Consider the following 21503-nt stretch of genomic DNA (forward strand, 5'->3'; position numbering starts at 1 on the left):
TAGGGATTGCTTAACCAACACAAAAAAGCAATCCACCAGCAGCAATGATGACACCACAGAGATGTGAGTGAAAATGCATTCTATATATGTTTTTTTTTTAATTATTATTTAATCCATATCTTTGACCCATCCAATTTAAGTTGACAAACTCTGGGTCCACTCAAAAAAAAAAAAAAAAAATTAAGCTCAAATCAAAATTGTTTACCATTTAACAATGTCCTAACCATTGCCATTTATTTATTTATTTTCCCTTTCCCTTATTATGATTTGTACAGTGTTTCTAGGATATAAGATATCGTCAGTGGGTGTTTGTCTTATTACATTTGAACTGAATTATTGGCCAATACAATTGGCAATACTTTTTCTCAAAACAATAAATGAAAACATATTCAATAATCTCACAATTTGCCCTGACCCTAAGTTATGGTGTTTTTGATTCTGTAAGAGTGACTCGCAGTACAAAACCATCTTTTGCAAGTAGAAGCATTGCTTTTTATTTTGTATGCATTTTGTCCCACAGACAGAGCCTGCAGAAGCATGACACAGCTGAGGAGTGTGTTAGAAGAGCAGCCCTCTGCTGAAGCTGCTCTTTCTCCAAAGAAGGGGGCTGGAATGGCTCACAGCAGTCCTCAGGTTGCAGAGGGGTGGGGAGAGGGGGACTTGGAAATGACCTGGCAAGAACTACAGCACAGCCATGCAGGTAGGATTCAAACTTGAAGATCTCAAAATCCAATTAGCAATATACTTTTTTATTTTTTATTTTAGGCTTTTGTTTTTGTTTCAAACAAGAACAGTTATAAGCAATTAATGAAGATTTACCAGGTTCTTTTTAAATATGCAGGAGAATATAATTAATTTGTACAGCTTCATATATGCCAACAGTCCCTATATGGTCGGGACAGTCCCGATTTCCTAACAAATGTCCCATGTCCCGATGCATAGGAAGAAAGTCCCGATATTTACTGGTAGAAAAAAAATCATTTATTCTGCACAGTAGAATTAGTGAAAACCACACGCTGTGCTCTTTGTGCGGCTGACACATCTGCTGATCACTAACTTATACAGAGGTAAGAATGTTTCATTATGTCTGTTTTTACTGTCATGATGGTTGTGTGGTGTTGAGTTGAGGGGAAACGTCTATTATATGATAATGAATGCGTATGACCTATCCCATGTGTATGATGCGTATGACCCCCAGAGAACGAGCGTCCCGCTGAACAGTTTCCAAATGTTGGTGAGTATGCATCTTTTGTGTTTTTTGTACTTTTAAAGCCAACTACTGTAATTGTTTATTCATTTTACAGTCAATCAGCTAAGATCATTGCTCCGTCAACAAGAAAGGGAATCTGCACCTAGTACGCCTACAAGCAGAAGAAAAACATCACGCAAGGTAGAGTACAGTCAGAAGCATCAGTTAATAAATAAAATTAAATTATAAAATTAAATTAAATCTCATTTTTAAACTATAGAGTAATTTACATTCAGATTTTCAAAGCTTTCTACTCCAAGTTGTAAATTGCTTATATTTTTTTCAAAAGGTGAAAAACAATTACCAAATTAGACATAAATAACCTAAACTTACCTCAAGTGTCTTCAGATAAATAGGCTTGTAATAGTTTTGTAACTTTAGCAGGTGTTTTTCTTATAAAATACTTTGAAAACAATCCTTAAAATATAAAGGAGAAAAACAAAAAATGTTATAGTAAGATCGCTACATCAACCTTTCAAATAATGTGGCTAGAAATCTTGTGTGGTCCACTGATTAAAGAAAAGGGCTTGTAACCGGGAGGTCCCCGGTTCAAATCCCACCTCAGCCACGGACTCACTGTGTGACCCTGAGCAAGTTAGTTAACCTCCTTGTGCTCCGTCTTTCAGGTGAGACGTAGTTGTGACAATGCAACTGATGCATAGTTCACACACCCTAGTCTCTGCAAGTCGCCTTGGATAAAGGCGTCTGCTAAATAAACAAATAATAATAATAATAATAATACTGTACTGTGTTCTGTGACAGTGTAGGGGGAGGGGAGAGGAAAAATGTCCTGGAGGATACAGGACTACATTTCCCAGAAGCCCATGGGGCTGTTAATTTAGAAGTGACTGGAATGTATGGGTGCGTCTACATCAACTGCGAGCGATGCAAGCGGCCAGTCTGGTTGAAGCGAGCGACTCCACTGGAATAGAAATGTGTTCTATTTTTTCCCGCCAATGGAGCAATCAGAAGCAAAGTCAGTTCCCAATCCACTCACAAAACCATACCCAGGATCAGCTTCAGCCCTGTTTTCAACCACAGCCCAAGGGTCTGTCCCAATCCCTGCTCCAAACCCAGTTCCAGGATAAGCCTCACCTGCAACAGCTTTAATGCAGTATGGACTGTTGGGACTGTGGGAGAGGGTGGACCAGAAGGGGACATTATGTAAATAGTTGTTTGTGTACTGTTTTGTGGGCGCCAGGGGTGTATTGTGTTGTATTACTGCAAGCGTGATTGTGTGTATTTTACCTCTTCCCAGTCAGCGGGACCTCTCTCTCTCCTTGGTGTGTGGCGACTTGCTCTCTCTTTGGTGTGTGTTGGCTTCGCTTGCTTGTTCTGTAGTCTCTGTGTGAGTGGTGTTTTGAATGGGCCACATCTGTCTTGTGTTGGATGGGTGGGAGAACAGCAGGAGGGATAAGGACAGGGCCACGTGACAGTTTCTGCTAAAATATTCACTTTTGATGTAGATACAAAATTTGCTCGCTTCGCTCGCTTCCAGTGTAGATCCACCTTAAGGTTTGGAGGTATTCTGTAGGGACAGGCCTATATAGACTGGAAAGGTATTGTTATTTTGTTTGGTGACTGGTAAATGGCTTAGCCTTCCAGTTTATAGCTAAAACAGTGAAAAGTTTAGCTAAGGGTTCCAAAGTGGAACTAGGTGTTTATTTTGTTTATTTGTGTTTTGTATGATAATAAATATACAGGCACCACCCTGTTTAAACCGCTGTATTGTTGTAAGAAGTGTTTCTTTTACAAGAAGACAGTGAAAAAGGTCCCTGAAGCCTGGCAAAGACAAACCTTGGTTTGCCACAATTCTTAAATCATAAACTTTAAAATATGTAGCGTGGGGTACATTTTTGTTATTCCACTTCAGTGGGACTAGTTTCAAATGTGACTGTGTTTACATTCCAATCCACTGGTGTGCTGCTGACATTTTTAGGAAGGCGCTGCTTTATAACAACTTTGAAATGTCTGAAATCATTTCAGATTCCTATTGTTGTTTTGATTTGGGCCCCGATTTCCTTGAGAACGAGTTTAGTCAAGAAATGGCAGTTACCGATCTGCCTGCATCTGACTTATCGAAACTGCCTATAATCAATTTATTAACACTGGTAACGGTAGGAAACAACAGAGAGGCTTCAAATTAACAGACTAAGCTCAAGGTTCTATCTAAAAAGATGGTTGTGAAGAGGCCTGTGGTGGGGTTCGCCGCCCCTGTGTGTATTTTTGTGTTATATGTTGTGTGTATGTATTGATGCATGAAGTATAGGTTATCACGGGTGATTTAAAATATATAGTTGTATTTATGCACGAGAATTGCACAATCACTTCACATTCAGAGTAAAGTGTGTATTTGTATGTGGGCACGGGGATTGCACAAATTAGTTCACGTGCTGGGATTCAACTGAATGATGAATTAGTAATTGAATAATGCACAGCTGTATATATAGATGTACAAATCACTCACTCAGGGATGGGTGTACAGTGAGGAAGTAAGAGAGAGAGGAGGAGATAGAAAACTAAAAAAGAAAAAACACTTGCTGGTTCAACACCAGCACGATACTTGTTTGGTTTGTTTTGTGTTTGTTCTGTTTTCTTAAACCTTTTGTTTTGTTCATTTATTATTTTCAATAAACCAGCGTAACAGCACATTTACTCACGGTACTGTTGTCATTACTTCCTGGCCTGACGTCACCACCAGCCAGCCTGTTCACAAGGCCATAAACAGGGTTCGAAATTAATCTGCGTTGACATATAGTCTGTGGAAAATGAAAGAAAAGATTTGCCAAATAAAATAATCCCTAAATGAATTGATTTAGTATAAAACAATTACAAATGTTATTGATGTTTATTTAAAAAAATATACTTGTGTTATAAACAGAATATTGAATGATCATTCCTGGTATATGTTTTTTATTTGCCTTAGGAGGATAAAATAGTAGGGAATAGTAGGGAATGATTAATCATTTAATCACACCTGTGGGTGCTGATAGATTTAAAAAAATAATTTATCGATTAAACTTGTCTACCTGAGTGTGGTATCAAAAAACGGTGCACGAAAAAGAAAAATGGTGGAGGGTACTTCCAAAGACCTTGGCAAAAGGGCAGAAGAAAGGTATAGCCAACCTTTCACAATATCACAATAAAAAAGACTGCAACTTGTAACATTTGCTCATCAGTGCTTCCCTTTCACAGCAGTACTACAAGTTTATTGTATCATCTAAGTCCCAAGTATGTTTAAAACATTCTTTTATTCAAAGTATTTCTTTTAAACAGTATCAGAAAATGAACAGCAATATCGTACTTTTTCTTCTCCCACTGAACAGAAATACGACTTTGTGAGGTTTATGTCAGTAAGTGTTTTTCTTGTATTTTCATTTTCTTGCACTTTAAAAACATTTGTTTAAATTCTGATGTTGATGTGAACCTCATTGTTTTGAATGTAGCCTATTATTCTCTGCTTTTACAGTGCTGTACTTAGTGATCAAATTGGCTGCTATTGACATTAAGTGGCACTGCAGACTGATTAAGAAGTGGCACTGCAGAGTCTAATATGGAAAAAAAATATTCGTCGTAAATAATGTCAGGATTTATTTTTTCCAGTTCAGGGGTCTTTTGCCATGGTAACGTAGTGAATATAAATGTACTAATGGTAATTCTGTTCCACTTATTCTTCAGAGGCCTTCAGAAAAAGGAGATGCTGATTTGCCGGCTGTTCAAGATCTCGTCCCTATTATTAACAGCCAGTCTGAATACATTCAGCATCTAGAGGAGGAGGTCAAGTTTTGCAAGGTTTGTTCTGCAGGAGCTGTTTGTCTAGAAACAAAAGGGAAGTTTTATTGTATTGATCACAGGAACATATCACAACAGTGTTTGTTTAAAGTTGTAATATAGACAAAGTTGGACTTTTAAAGTCTTCAGTCAGCTTTTTATTATCAATAGACAAAAATAACAGAATATATAGAATATATACAATATATAGAACATGTAAAACAAAAAGCATCTGAAAATGTTATTTCACTTGGTTAGGATCACACTTTTTATGCTTTGTTAAAGTGTTACTGAACAGGCTGTAGGGTTTAAAACACATTACTTTACCTAGCTTCCTGCTTTGCTGTAGGTAAGTGCAGTAACACTTTAAATAATAAGTAACTTTAATTTTCATTTCTATTTCATTTTTCGTTTCCCTTGTTGGTTTGTGTTGTTTTGAAATCATTTTGAGTGGTTCTGGGTTCTGGGTTCTGTAGCTCCAATATTAAGTTATTATCAGCTTGAGCCAGCCCCACCTTCTCTACATGTAAATAGAAATATAGTTTGTGGGGTTGACGGAGTTGAAGGTCTCATTGTCACATGATATCACTAGAATGAGGAAGACTGTTCAGTGACGGCACTTAGGTTATTTAGCACAAGCAAAGGCAGTGTGATACGATGGCTTGGTGGTAACATCAGACCAGGAAGAGACACACATAGTACTGCAAGGTATGAAGTGCTGATGCACATATTTAATAATAATTATAAATAAAATGGTTGAAACAAAACAAACAGTTATACAAAAACAAAATGGCACGGTGGCCAAAACAAACAGGCAAACACAGTGAACAAGTATCGTGCTGGTTTAAAGCCAGCACGAGTAGCAATTATTTAACTTACGTTCCTCCTCTGAACAAAACCCAATCTCAAGTGAGAGATCCCTCCCTCTTATGCAGCTGTGCCTGGGTTTGATTGCTTGTTAATCATTCAATTGGGCCCAGGCATATTCTGCATGTGAAGTGTTTTGGCAGGGAAGGCAATTAATCCTTCCCTGCCAACCTAAAACACCCATGCACACATCCAATCATTTTAAACAATAACAACATAACACAAAATACACACAGGGGCGGGGTGTACCCCGCCACAGGCAGATTTAGAGAACAAGGATAATATCTGAATTGCACATACTCTTTTTATTTATATATATATATATATATATATATATATATATATATATATATATATATATTTATTTATTTTTTTTTTTTTTTCTGAGCACACTCTTAAACTCAGGGGAGACGTTTAAGGAGGACAGAGATGTTTTAAACTCCTGTAAGTGGTTTTGTTCGTGCACTGGACGTTCTTTATGTCCAGACAACTTTTTAATAATCAAGAAAATCACACAGACTCATTTAATTTGAAGTTTTAACGAATCAGAGCAGTATTAGTACTCCTTCGATTTATTAAATGCTTAATAATGGATTGAGTGATTGCAAGCCGCTTTGGATCCCTGCTAATAGGCAGCCTGGGTGTTTCCAGTGCCTTTACAGGTTTAACAGCATTAGTACTTCAATACAGTAATACAAATATGCATATCATATGCTTAGCCTTCAGGCTATAAAATGCAAAAAGCTAAAGCGCCTAAAAAATATAATTTGTATACCTTATAGCAATGCATCCAATATAAACGAGATATAAATTCAAACATATACTTACCTTCCAGTATATGGAAGTGTAGTGTAGGATATATTGAAAAATAAGAACTGGAATAAGAACAAAAGGCAGAGACTTGTGAATACCACCAAACAGACCCTCAGAGTATGGACCACATCGACTTGCAAGATCAAGTTCAATGGTATTGAATGGGGTCTTGCTCTGGGCTTATAGGTTTTTCCCTCCATTGAATACATCAGGAGTCTCAATTAAATCTGATCATCAATCTGCATTGACAGTTCTTATCTTGGATTTAATGATATATTCTAGAAGGATCCGGTCAGCTCTTTTTAAAACTAATTGGAGTTATAAAAAACTTTCAAAATTAATTGGATATAACTACTTTCCAAAATATTGGAAGATGATCTCATAGTTCTCATTTTCAACCCCTCCTTTCTTTAAAAAGTCAGGTGAACCAAAGTTCACAGGATCCTTGCTACAATACAATACAATATGATACAAGTTTATATGTGTATTAAAAGAGATGCTGTTTTATATATAACATCAACTTTTTGTGTGATTATGTTAACCTGGGTCTACCACATATTCCCTCTGAGCAGCATACCACATCACCTTTTCAGATTAGTTTATTTTCATATACAAATGTGTGTTAACAAAATATTGGACAAAAACTGTAAGGGTTTATCATAAGCCTTTGAATAAAACCACTGAACTACAGTGGTTAGTTCAGTTATTTTTATTTAAATTTAGGCTATAATGAACATGTTAAATATAATATTTATATTTAACTGTACCATGCTTGGACTAAACCTGACCTCTCTGTTTCTAAAAATGCGCCTGCACAAGCAGTTTTTAGACATCCTGTTTACTTGCCAAGGTCAGTGTTTTAGTTAATATGCAACTCCACTGTAAGCACTTTTCCAAATTCACCGCATGAAGTCATTTTTGGCTCACAAACATCATCCCAAATAAAGTCTCTACCTTTCTGATAAGAACCGATACTGCAGACAACTTTTCTAATTTAAATTAAATTCTTGCTTTGGCTGCCAAGTTTTAAAGGCCTTGGATTCAAAATTGCTGATGACTAGCAAGTCCCACTTCGATTGTCTAAACCTATTTTTTCATGCCCAACACAGCCTTGCTACGAGCAGGTAAAGGCGAGTTCACCAATTTCATTATTTTTCTTTAGTGAGTCTACTGTTATACTAAAATTATTAAATACAGTTTACACTTTACTGGCTTATATTCAAGCTTAACAGTTCCTCTGTTTTTTATTGCAGTAAAACCTTTATATAAACTAAACATTTATATTCTTTAGTTTAGTTGATATTGTAATATCTAAAAGACTTTTTGTTTAGGTGGAGACAGAAACTGAACTCATTCTTAAATTGATTAAATTAAATGAACATTATCTCAAAGATGCCAACAATGTGTCTAAAACATTGTCAATGTCAGGCATCTGTTATAATAAACTTTTAATATGTTCTTTCAACAGTTTAACTTTAAGTGACTGTATAACATATTTCCAATTCAGATACTTCAATAATTTTCTTTTACTCCATTGATCTGTTATGAAGTCATTTAAGCTTTCAATGGAAGGTCCAGTTATTTTCATCTAAATACAATGGAAGGTCCAGTTATTTTCATCTAAATACAATGTAATAGTTTTATTCTGACTGAACTACACCTGACCTTTTTCTCTGTTCATACAAAATCCAGTTTAAGCAGGTTTTAAGACAATCTGTCCTTTTGCCAATTTTAAGTGTTGATTAATATGAGACACTACCGTAAGCATTTTCTAATACTCATTATTTTAAACCAATCTTTAGCTTAATTCAGTAAAATCGTCCTGCACGCTGTGCCCCCATCTCTTCTTGCTAGGTTCTAATTAATTCCTTTTATATATAGAAAAGTGTTTATTTTAACATGAACTCCTACCTTCTGTTATCCGAAAGGTATTTTGTTAGTTAATATTAACGAGATCACTCATTATAGAGAGGATCTTGGCTTTTAAATTGTTGACCATCAAAAAATCCCTGTTTCATCGGCTAAAACCAATGAGTCATCTCCAACACTGCTTTTACTAAAAGAACGAGGTTACAAACTTAGTTATTTTCCTTCAATCGGTTCACTGTATACTTAAAGTTATTATATTAATAACTGTATTTCTGCAAATTTAAGACACCCTTGAATTTCCTACCCTCAATTTGAGGAAAAAATAAAACATCAAATAAAGATGCATTTGCAAAGATACACCCTCAGTTATGCACATAAGAAAACCACACATGGAGGCAGTTTGCGACTGTCTGCTGTCACACAGAGCATTACAGCTATGCGCTGCATCTCATTTCCAGTTGTGATTACTCATCCCTATATTTCTCCCTTTTTGTGAACTGTGGTATTGCTTGGCATGTTGAAAAATATGGGGGTCTGATCAGCAATTCTGATCTGTGCAAGCTGGTACTGTTTGTTAGAACAGAGCTTAATAACAAAAAGGTGAAACTGTAAGCTTCTCTTTGAATTTCTCAGGAAGCTAATGGCGCTTCTTTGAATGGCTGCCTGTATGTCATGGATGATTCGAGACAGTAACGTTTTTGTTCGACTTCTCCGGCAGTCACGTCTTTTGTTGCCAATTTTAATACAGGCATCATTGCACTCGAATTTAAGACGCAGGCCATTTTTGAGAAGGAAAAAATTGTTTAAATTTATAATAGGGAGAAACTTTAATGACTTGAATGCTTTTTAATTGGTAACTGCTGTAAGGAAAATGTTTCTCTCCTATGTTTTCTAAGGTACTTGGAGGTGTACAGAGATTACTTTTACTCCAGGGATGTTTCTCTATTATAATACAGCTACATTGTCATTTTTGTGTAATGAAAAAAAAATAAAAGAATATTAAAATGTGAGAAGTTCATGTTCATCAAAGTGTCCTGAGTCTAAATCAATATTGTGAAAAGAGGGTCTTTTTAAAAATTGATATAATAATAATGAAACTATATTTTATTACCTAATTTTGTTATTGTTGCCTGCTAACCTTCATTGTCACTGCTCAGTCTGCGCCACATACAAGTCATTACTGGTATTATAATAATTAAAAAAGTAATTACTTGAGTAAATAAAGTATAGTTCTAACATGTGCTTCACAGAAACAGTTGAAACATATTTTATTTCATGGTTGCCAATTTTATTATTAACTTGGAAGTACATATACTGTACATCTTTCAGTCACTGCCTGTGCTGCTAACAGAAAGACTCTGATAAGGTCAGGACTGTATCTGGCATCACTAGTAGACAGCTTAAAGTTGGCATCTAACTGTATTTCTGTCTCCCCCTGCTGGTTAATTTGTCAAACTGAAACAATGCCTGCATTTCCCACCAATGTAACAGGAACTACAGTAAAAACATATTATAATTATATTTTTCAAACTTTTCTGTAAGGATTATCATTTAATCTTCTCCCATAGGAAGAGCTCTTTGGGATGAAACAACGCATTAGCGTAGTGATTCTTGAAAATGACAAACTGCATGAAGAATTGAAGTTGAAGACTGTTGAGGACACTTTGAAAGACTATACTATCCTGGATACCTCGGTAAGAACAAACGGCCAATCTGTGCAATAAAATAAAAAACAGTTTTAAGTGCTGGTGATCAGAAGTCGTCTTTTTTTTTTCATCACCAGTTGTTTTTTGTTCATCAGTTGATGAAAAAAAAAATGAACAAAAAATAGTATCTTTGAATTTCACCTGAGGAATGTCACCATATTGTTTTACAGTAGAACATACAGAACACTGCAATTATCTGTGTTTCAGAAAACTAAGAGATTCTGATTAATTAGAACAATGGTGCATTCCGTTCCAGACAAATGCCCTGGAATCCTGTCCCCAGACTGTCCCCAGAGCTCCGGATCCCAGACAGCATTCTCACAGGCAGCAGCAGCAGGTTCAGCCCCCATCGGCTCCTGCACAGCCTCTAGCATCCAACAATCCGACAGATGCTCTGAAATGGCAAATGGAACTGGTTTGTACTACAGTTAATTACCTACCATCATTGGAGTAATACAATTCCACATGCTATAGGATGGAGGAGAGAGATTTCACACATTTTATTTATTGTTATGTATATCATTTATTTTTTATTGTACTTTAATATTACAGTGGTAGCCAAAACCAGCTGTTCACCTGTCGTAAAACTGTCGCAGTGCAATAACGCAAAAATGTCTGAGGTTTGCATCCTGTTTTTTCTAACTTTGTTAGTCTTGCCAACAGGTGACAAAAGAAAGCAGGAAATACATTAAACAAAATAGCAGGGAGTGCTGTGGACTTAGACTAAGATTTAAAGACAATCGTGCAGCTAAACTGCACAAAGTTTGGAGTTATGCTCTGACGTAAATTGATCCTTCACACTCGTGCAAACGGGAGGAGTTATAGTTATTGTACTAAAATCAATATAGCAGGCTGTATAAAATGTGCTTCCAAGTATTAATACCACACATACTGGAGATGATCAACCCAGCAAGAATCTGAAATGAATGCATGTATTTATACTATCGGTACAGTATTAGTACACTATCAACTGTAATGATTCATTATTCTGAATCAAACTGTTTACAGTCCTGTCAATTTTGTATTTGTTAATATATGCATGAAAGGTGGTAAAATAAGAAGTCCAATGATAATCGAAAGCACAGTTTATATAGTCTTAAAATGGCACAGATCTTGCTTTCTAATGGGGGTGTGGGAAATCGAAGTCATACTGTAAATGTTACGCACATTTGTAATATGGGTCCATCAGATATGTAAAAATATTGCATATATATATACTAGTTACTTTATTAACGTCGGAGCATTATAAATTTAATCAGGTTTTTGTGATTGTGAAATGTCACTTTTTGATATACAGTAATTCATCACTCCAGGGGAATTCACTATGACGAATTATCCATGAGTGATCAATTTTCAGAATTCTCACTCTATATCAATGCTATTTGCCAGGAGTTGAACATATTAGGGTATATACAAAACAGATGTGGGCACGTGCCCCTTTTGCCCCATGGGTTAGGGTTCTATAGAGGGTATAGTATCTTACAGGACTGGATATGACCGGTTCTACTTAATTAACTAATTAAACCAATGAAGACCTACAATTTAAAAAAGAAAATGATCAGCGTTGTATCAAAAACCGAATCTCACATTAGGAAGCGTTTTATTTTATTAATGAAGAATTATCACGTCAGTACCAATATCATGCAGGTAGGGAATGGGGTAATGCGGTCATAAAAAGCATAGATTTGCTAGTAACATAGTTTGACAAACAAAGATATTGCCTGTCATAGGACTTATTATTATTTTTTTTATTTTTTTATTTTTTTATTTATTAGACACCTTTATCCAGGGTGACTTTACATTGTTACAAAATATCACAGTGCAAAGTATCACATTACAAAATATCACATTGTAAAGTATCACATTACAGATAATATGGCACATTCCTGTTCCCAAAGATAAAAAAAGGGTTTTTTTTGTGAATGGCTGGGATATGGTTGCCCCTAATTTAACATACATATTTAATAATTATCAGGGAAAAGCTTTGGGTATTGCTGAATACTGAAGCTGGGACAGTTCAAGCCCCTCCCACCATATACAGTAGTGTTCAAAAATTTTGAAACAACAAATGATTTACAGCAAGACTAGGGGTGAGTTTGTATTGTCTGTTTTTCCTCACTCAGATCCCTTACTTACTAAATACCCTGGTATGGTGTTTGATGTAGTAAACGGGGTGAGTGAGGGAAGGGGAGTTGTCACTAAAAGAAACATGCTAAATATTTCTGTTATTTTTTTAAACAGGCATGTATTAATTTCTTCCGCCCACTCACATCAAAAGGGAATTTACATGCAAGTTTTGATAAAAAAAAACTTTTTTTATTTGTACACTACACGTTTGAATACTTTATGTACAAATAGATTCCATCTCAGTTTACTGTGTAGTTCAAGGCAGAATACTGTATACAGCCTAATCTGGAGGTGCAAGATTAAAAACACAAAAAACTGAGAACACGACAATTACTATGCAACAGTAAAAAGTAATAACTTTTATATAGTATAGGCCTACATCATAGTGCCGGGACAAATATGGGTTTGTCATGTTTAAATATTCTTCAAAAATGTAAACCAGTATCTGAATATTCTTAAATTTTGAATTCGCTGGAGTATAGAGTAATTGGTACCATAATACAGTAAAATAAACCCAGGACTATCAAAATATCTATTAAAGTAAGGTGAGAAAGTAAAACATGTGTTATTTATTTCAGACATTGATGTATTGGATTTATTTTGATACAGTCCTTTATTAATACTGATATATGAATGAATGCAAATATGGTAATTTTGCCACTGAATATTCACATTTGTCCCAGAACAAATGCATTATATACAATAAATAAAATATATATATATATATATATATATATATATATATATATATATATATATATATATATATATTTATATATTTGTATTAATATGACATTGAATAACCCACATGCACAACCCTAGCAGAAACTGTTAGGCTTATCTTGGTGCTGTGTCTAGCATTTCTGAAAAATCTATAACATTTCAATGAACATTGTACTTGTTGTTATGCATCTGTAACTCTCTTTTATTTTTCCATTGACTTTCAGGAAAAGTTAAAACTACTCTATCAAGCAAAAACGGAAACATTAGAAGCGCAGGTGATGTCATTGAGGTAGGTTTCAAGAAACACTATATAAATGTCATAATTGCCAGGCTCAGAGCTGCAAGTGCACTTGGCAACATGATTTCCATTTTAAAATAATTTCATTGGAATGTTCATATTAAGACTCCTGATGCTTTATACATAAAGACTTCATGTCAAATGACAGACACACAGCCACCAGATTTTATTACTTGAAGTAAGCTTGGTGTAGTTGAGTTTAGTCTGAGAGTACTTACCTACCTGCATTCTCTTGCTCAGTGTCATTCATGCAACCCTTCTCCTGCCTCACCTGCCCTTGAACTGGTATGCTCCTGTTTTTTATACAGATTCTGTTGTCATTTAATGTCATTATTATTATTATTATTATTATTATTATTATTATTATTATTATTATTATTTGTTTATTTAGCAGACGCCTTTATCCAAGGCGACTTACAGAGACTAGGGTGTGTGAACTATGCATCAGCTGCAGAGTCACTTACAACTACGTCTCGCCTGAAAGACGGAGCACAAGGAGGTTAAGTGACTTGCTCAGCGTCACACAATGAGTCAGTGGCTGAGGTGGGATTTGAACCGGGGACCTGCTGGTTATAAGCCCTTTTCTTTAACCACTGGACCACACAGCCTCCTAATTTATCCAGTGTGTACGCTAGGAGAAAGAATATTTCTCAAATTTATTGATTTATATTTATTTATTGCATTTATATAGCACTTTTAATACAAAAGTATCGCAAAGCACTATACAGTACATAGCAGAAAAAAAAGAACAAACCACATTACATTTCTATAGCATGTCACACATACAACGGCCACAGTCAGACCATTTAAATAACAGTATGCACATAATACAAAAGCAGCAATTTTAAAGTTACATTAAAACCCACTAAGGTAAGAAAGCCATTTTGACTTGAAAACTATAACTGTCCCAGCTTCCCTGACAAACGAAGGCAGAGCATTCCATAATTTAGGAGCTCTACAAGAAAAAGCCCTACCTCCCGTGTTGCTTTTGTTGACCCTAGGAATAACCAGCAGCCTCGCATCCTGTGATCTCAGAGTGCGGTTTGGAAGATACGGGGTCAGTAACTCCTGCAAATAGCTAGGTGCTAATCCATTCAGGGCCTTGAAAGTTAACAGCAAAAACTTAAAATCAATTCTATACTGCAGAGGGAGCCAATGTAAAGAGGCCAAAACATGGGGTAATATGTTCACTTTTCCTGGTTTTAATCAGAATTCTAGCAGCGGTATTCTGAACAAGCTACAAGCGGGATACCACATGTTTTGGGACACCAAAAAAAATGCATTACAATAATCAATTTTAGATGGAACAAAGGCATGCATTAGTCTACTTTAGTAACTTCACTAATGAGAGATCAGGATCAAAGATGACCCCCCAAACTCTTAATTTCTAGTTTAAGTTTTGAAGAGAGACTGCAAGGGTCAATCGCATGTAATCCCACATTTCCTTTTAGTTGGTTCTGTGAGCCCACTAGCATAACCTCCGTTTTATCTGAATTCAACATTAGAAAATTCTGTGACATCCAGTGCTTGATGTCTATAAGGCAAGTAGCTAATAGCACCCAGGCAGAATAAATTCCTGGCTTTAGGGACAAATATAGCTGGGTATCATCCACATAGCAATGTAAGTTCACTCCGTGTCTGTGGATAATGTCACCTAACGGTAGCATAAATAATGAAAACAACAAGGGACCTAGAATGGAGCCCTGTGGAACACCACAGACAACATTCGGTAATGCAATTTTTACCTCACCAATAGAGAAGAACTGAAACCTATCAGAAAGATTAGAGTGAGATGAACCAGGATGCTTTCAAGATGATTCTGGTAGAATGGAATGGTCTACAGTATCAAAGGCAACACTTGGAGCAAGAAGAATTAATACTATTGGAAAGCCCGAGTCACAGCTTATCGGCAGATCGTTCACAACTCTGACAAAGGCCGTCTCAGTGCTATGTTCAGCACGAAAACCAGACTAAAACTTCTCGAATGTAACATTAAAAGTTAGAAATGATTGTAACTGAATTGCAACAACTCTCTCTAGAACCTTATCTTAGAATGGTAGGTTGGAGATTGGCCTATAGTTATTGAGGACTTTATGGTCCAAATTGTGTTTCTTAAGCATAGGCTTTACCACAGCTACCTTAAGTGCTGAGGGAACTATACCGGAGGAAAGTGAACCATTTTTATAATTTTTAAAATGTGGGTGTTAATAACACCAAGAACATATTTCAACAGTTTTGTAGGAATAGGATCAAGAGAGCAGGTAGTAGCTCTCATATGTCGAACTAGCTCTGTCAGTTCCTGTAAGGTAATCAATATTTTCAATCAATCAATCAACATTTGTTTTATATAGCGTCTTTCATAGTGGACCACCATCACAAAGCGCTTTACAAGATAGTGAGAAACAATGCATAATACATTAAATACACTGAAATACAGAGCACAGTATATTAAATACAAACAGTAAAAAAACATTGCAAATACATTAAATACAGTAGCAATGCAAATACATTAAATACAGGCCTAATACATTAAATACAAGGCTAGGATGTGAATTCTAAACATTGTGGATGCATGTGTCGTACAGAATCATATGAAGTGGAGTGAAAAACCTGAAATAGCAGTTTAAACAACAGCTAATCACCGTGTAACAATTATTATTTTTTTTTTTGGTTCCTGGGTAGCAAGTGTTATTTCCTAATTGCTTATGCCTCAAAAGTATAGAAAATCGCTATTATTCCCCACAAACTTCGCTTTTGTGACCAGGACAGTGATATTTTGAAATTTACCTATTTTCCAGAACATTCCAGATAGATTCAGTGCTGAGTAAACTTGGAGTAACTTATAGAACTTTCTAGAACTTTCCAGTAATATAAATAGTAGTATAAATACAGGGGCCTTAAGCCTACCAGTTCAGTTTAGTTCCAGCTGCCTAAGTAGATACATATCTGCATTTTTCTGAGATGGCATCAAGGTCATAGGAGACTTCAAAATGGTGGCATTCCTGATGGGTCTCCAAGGCGGTTTTACCAAGTTTCCCTGCTATCTTTGCCTTTGGGACAGCAGGGACACCAAGGCGCACTACCACAGGCGGGACTGGCCACAGCGGACCGAGTTCTCTGTGGGGAGGAACAACGTCAAGTGGGAGCCACTGGTGGACCCCCGGAAGGTGCTGATGCCACCACTGCACATCAAATTGGGCCTTATGAAACAATTTGTCAGAGCTCTAGATAAGGAGTCGGCAGCCTTCAAGTACCTTCAAGACTTTTTCCCTAAGCTGTCTGAGGCAAAGGTCAAAGCCGGTGTCTTCGTCGGACCACAGATAAAGAAGATCCTGGAGTGCAATGAATTCCCCAAGAAGCTCACTAGTAAGGAGAAAGCGGCTTGGAACAGCTTTGTCACAGTGGTTCGGGGCTTCCTGGGCAATCACAAGGCCGAAAACTATGTGGAGCTGGTTGAGACTCTGGTGAAGAACTACGGCACAATGGTCTGTAGGATGTCCCTCAAAGTCCATATCCTTGATGCTCATCTTGATAAATTCAAGGAGAACATGGGAGCGTACTCGGAGGAGCAAGGCGAGCGCTTCCACCAGGATATACTGGACTTTGAACGCCGCTACCAAAGACAGTATAACGAGAACATGATGGGAGACTACATTTGGGGGCTGATTCGTGAAAGTGATTTACAGTATAATCGTAAATCTCGAAAAACTACTCACTTCTAAATCTTTTGTAGTCATTTTTGTATTACTTTAGTATAAATACATGTTAATTTGGATTCATATGTTGTTTTTTTCTGACTTTATGTGAACGAAAAGACACAAATTCGAGCGTTTTCTCATTGGAAATAGGTAAATTTCAAAATATCACTGTCCTGGTCACAAAAGCAAAGTTTGTGGGGAATAATAGCCATTTTCTATACTTTTGAGGCATAAGCAATTAGGAAATAACACTTACTACCCAGGAACAAAAATTGTGTTACATAGTGTAACAGATATCAGGCTTAAAGAGCATTGAAAGCAAGAGAGAACAAGTAGGTCTTGAGAGTTGATTTGAAGTGAGCGACTGTGGGAGCTACACGCACTAAAGCTGGGAGAGAGTTCCAGAGAGTCGGGGCCATGAAGCTAAAAGAGTGCTCTCTGAGTGTGCTGCACTTTTGCTTGGGACGTAGCTGGTCAGCAGGTTGGAGAGATACTCTGGACCTGTGTGATGAAGGGCCTTGTAGTCAAGCAGGAGAATTTTGAAAGTAATCCTGAACTTTACAAGTAGCCAGTGTAGCTGTGCAAGACAGGGGGTAATGTAATCATGTTTTTTACATCTGGTAAGGATCCTAGCAGCGGCATTTTGAACCAGCTGCAATCGGTTTATGGAGCGTGACGGAAGACCACTATAGAGAGAGTTGCAGTAGTCGGGGTGGGAAAGGTAGGGACGGACCTTTGAGATGTTTCGGAGGTGGTAGAAGGAGGATTTGACTACAGAAGAGATTTGGGCATCAAAGCAGAGGTTACTATCCAGAAGTACACCAAGGCTTCCTACAGTGGGGGAAGGCAGCAGCAGACAATTTCCAAGGTTCAAGGCAGCAATATTGAGATTCTTAAGCTGAGTTTTTGATCCTACTAGAAGAAGTTCAGATTTGTTGGGGTTGAGCTGAAGAAAATTGGCAGACATCCAGGCCTCGATGTCTTGGATGCAAGCTGAGAGCCGGACCATGGCAGAGGGAAATCCAGGGTGTAGTTTTAGGTAGAGCTGGGTGTCATCTGCATAGGAGTGAAACATGAGGCTATGTTGGTGGATGAGGTGACCCAAGGGAAGCATGTAGATGTCGAAGAGAAGAGGCCCTAGAACAGACCCTTGAGGGACACCGCAGGTGACCGGGTTTGTGTCACCACTGCTTCCATCTGCATAGGAGTGAAACATGAGGCTATGTTGGTGGATGAGGTGACCCAAGGGAAGCATGTAGATGTCGAAGAGAAGAGGCCCTAGAACAGAGATACTTCTGAAGGTGGTCAAGAAGAATGCTGTGGTCTATGGTGTCAAAAGCAGCAGTTAGGTCAAGGAGGACAAGGACAGAGGGAGCAGCAACATCAGCATTAAGCAGAAGATCAGTTGCAATATTTCTTCACTGTTCTGGTTGTAAGCGGGGCAACTGTGTCTGATCAGAGTAAGGGTGGCATTGTAGAGGGTCACCGCATTATTGATTGAAAACGGGAGAGTACCAGTCAGAGGGGAAGAAGAGACAACATTCCGAGAGTATTATAGGATTTAGCAGATTTTTGGGACGGAAGGAAATAACAGTATCAGTAGTAGCTGAAGGTGCAGGAAGATTAATATTGGCAGTGATTAAGAAATGGTCAGAGAGAGAGAGATCTGAGACTGAGAGATTGGTGATATCAAGACCCCTGGTGATGAGCAGATCCAGCATGTGTCCATGGGTGTGAGTGGGGACATTGACAGATTAAGAGAGCCCAAGATAGTCCAGGAGTGTGACAGAGTCTCTAGAGGGATAGAAGGCAAGTCGACATGAATGTTGAAATCACCTAGGAGTAGAATTTTGTCAGTTGAAGTGCAGATTAGGGAGAGGAATTGCAATAAAAGCAGAGTTGTTCTTTGGTGGATGATAGATAACAGCAAGGGTGAGAGACATGGGATAGGGGAGATTGATAGTGAGATGCTCAAACGAAGAGAAGGCTGGCATAGAGAGAGTTGAGGCAGCAAGCACAGAGTTAGCAATAACAGCAGTGCCTCCACCTCTACCAAGAAGACGTGTCAAGGAGCGAGTAGCCATTTGGGGTGGATAGATGTAGTGGGTGCTTGTCATTTACAGAGTGCCAGGTTTCTGCTAGACAGAGAAGATCAAGATTAGCATCAGTTATAAATTCGTTTAGAAACAGATTTGTAGTCAGAGAACGACAATTTAGGAAGGAGAATTTACAGTTTGTAGTAGGCAGTACAGGGGAGAGGGAGTGAATAGCGGGATCTGAAGCAAGTACTTACCAGTGTTTATTCTAGGAGAGGAGAAAGAATGGCCATGCTTTGTCCAGGGGATCCAGACGTTTGGTGTCAGAGTAGGAATGAGGCTTCTAGTAGCCATTTGAAGAGGTTTGGAAAAAGTCCTCACTCCACTTGTCCTTGCACTGACTGCCACAGCTCAGATTGCCCTTGGACATGTGGCCCTTAGATTGCCACAGCTCAGACTGTCCTTGGACGTGTGGCCTTTCGACGGCTGGCGCTTAGAACGGCTGCCATTCTAAGACATTGTAACCAAGTTATACTATCCTGTAGGCCTAGAGCTGTAGACTTAACACAATAGTCTAATCGACCTCACAATTCAACACAGCCCAGCACAGTTAAGGAAACGTAATTACAATTATTAAAAACTTAATTACAATTATTTACCCTTTGCGGTCCATTTATTCAGCGCCTGTCAGGCACGTCAGGTCCAATTTATTTTCACACGCGCTGTTTATTTTCCACACGCTGTTTTAAAATAATTTTATTCATAGTAAAATGGGTTTAAAAGGTACTGCACATCAACAGGACACTCGGTACTGCATCTCCAGCCCTGCCCCACTCCTTGTTCGTTGTTTTTTTCACATATCTCTTCATAGTAGTGCATACTGATAAATCATCTCTTGATCACTCGTTTTATCACCAAACTCCTCAATAATGCTATCCAAGTCATTATTTTATTACTATAACATCTCAAAAATCTTTGCAAATGTCCATGGCATTCTTTGAGTGCTTGATGCGGAAGCAGCTATCTTGTTTGTTTATGACTGTGTTATGTCTGTGGTAAAGGGACTATGCGTACTGCTCAGATTACTATTATTATTATTATTATTATGATTATTATTATTATTATTATTATTATTATTTATTTCTTAGCAGACGCCCTTATCCAGGGCAACTTACAGTCGTGAACAAAATTACATTTCAAGAATCACAGTACAAGTAATAATACAATTAAGAGCAAGATAAATACAATGACTTTGGTTCTAGCAAGTACAAGTATGACAAAATACAATTCAATAACTGAGCAGATAACAGTGTCAGTGATAGTTACATCAGGATATAATTAAATACAAAATACTACAGATTAAATAACACTTGACAGATTACAGTACTCTAAAGTACAGGATTAAATGCAGTAAATAGGGGGCAAATAAGAGCAAGTAAAGCGCATTTAAGGAAGAGTGTTAAGTGTCCAGGGGGAAAAACAGAGGAGTTCTACAGGTGCTGTCTGAAGAGGTGAGTCTTGAGGAGGCGCCGGAAGGTGGTCAGGGACTGGGCAGTCCTGACATCTGTAGGAAGGTCATTCCACCACTGCGGGGCGAGGGTGGAGAAGGAGCGGGCTCTGGAGGCAGGGGAGCGTAAAGGAGGTAGAGCCAGTCTTCTAGTGCAGGAGGAGCGGAGAGGTCGAGTGGGGGTGTAGGGAGAGTTGAGGGTCTGGAGGTAGCTGGGTGCAGTTTGGTCAAGGCATCTGTAGGCTAGTACAAGAGTCTTGAACTGGATGCGAGCGGTGATCAGGAACTAGTAGAGTGAGCGGAGCAGTGGAGTTGCGTGGGAGAAGCGAGGCAGAGAGAACACCAGGCGAGCTGCGGAGTTCTGGATGAGCTGGAGCGGACGGGTGGCGGACGCAGGGAGGCCAGCCAGGAGGGAGTTGCAGTAGTCTAGGCGGGAGAGTACCAGGGTCTGGACCAGGAGCTGGGTGGCGTAGTTGGTGAGGAAGGGTCGGATTCTTCGGATGTTGCTCAGGAAGAATCGGCAAGTGCGTGCCAGCGTGGAGATGTGCTGGGAATAAGAGAGACAGGGGTCCAGGGTGACTCTGAGGTTCTTAGCTGAGGAGGAGGGAGAGAGTGTGGTAGATTCCAGAGGAACATAGACAGTAAGATCAGAGGAGGGGGAGGAAGAGCAGGGAAAAAAAAGGAGGTCAGATTTAGAGAGGTTGAGTTTGAGGTGATGCAAGTGCATCCAGGAGGAGATAGCAGACAGACAGGTAGAGATACAGGAGGGGGTGGTGGAGTCAGAGGTGGGGAAGGATCTGAGCATCATCAGCATAGAAATGGTATGAGAAACCATAGGA

The 21503-nt window shown here is 38.1% G+C and overlaps 1 protein-coding gene across 2 annotated transcripts in view; it reads left to right on the forward strand.

The window, feature by feature from the left end:
* The window catches only part of LOC117410903 (serologically defined colon cancer antigen 8 homolog), a 139609-nt gene that overhangs the window by 1044 nt on the left and 117062 nt on the right, over positions 1-21503 (forward strand). For both annotated transcript variants that reach the window (XM_034017842.3, XM_034017843.3), the window contains exons 2-7: positions 521-700; positions 1305-1390; positions 4928-5041; positions 10138-10263; positions 10532-10690; positions 13350-13414. In XM_034017842.3, the coding sequence (XP_033873733.2) occupies positions 521-700; positions 1305-1390; positions 4928-5041; positions 10138-10263; positions 10532-10690; positions 13350-13414 (730 nt within the window). The remainder of the gene's footprint in view (positions 1-520; positions 701-1304; positions 1391-4927; positions 5042-10137; positions 10264-10531; positions 10691-13349; positions 13415-21503) is intronic.

The sequence above is a fragment of the Acipenser ruthenus genome, chromosome 6, assembly GCF_902713425.1.
Source record: "Acipenser ruthenus chromosome 6, fAciRut3.2 maternal haplotype, whole genome shotgun sequence".
In the NCBI taxonomy this organism is placed as follows: Eukaryota; Metazoa; Chordata; class Actinopteri; order Acipenseriformes; family Acipenseridae; genus Acipenser; species Acipenser ruthenus.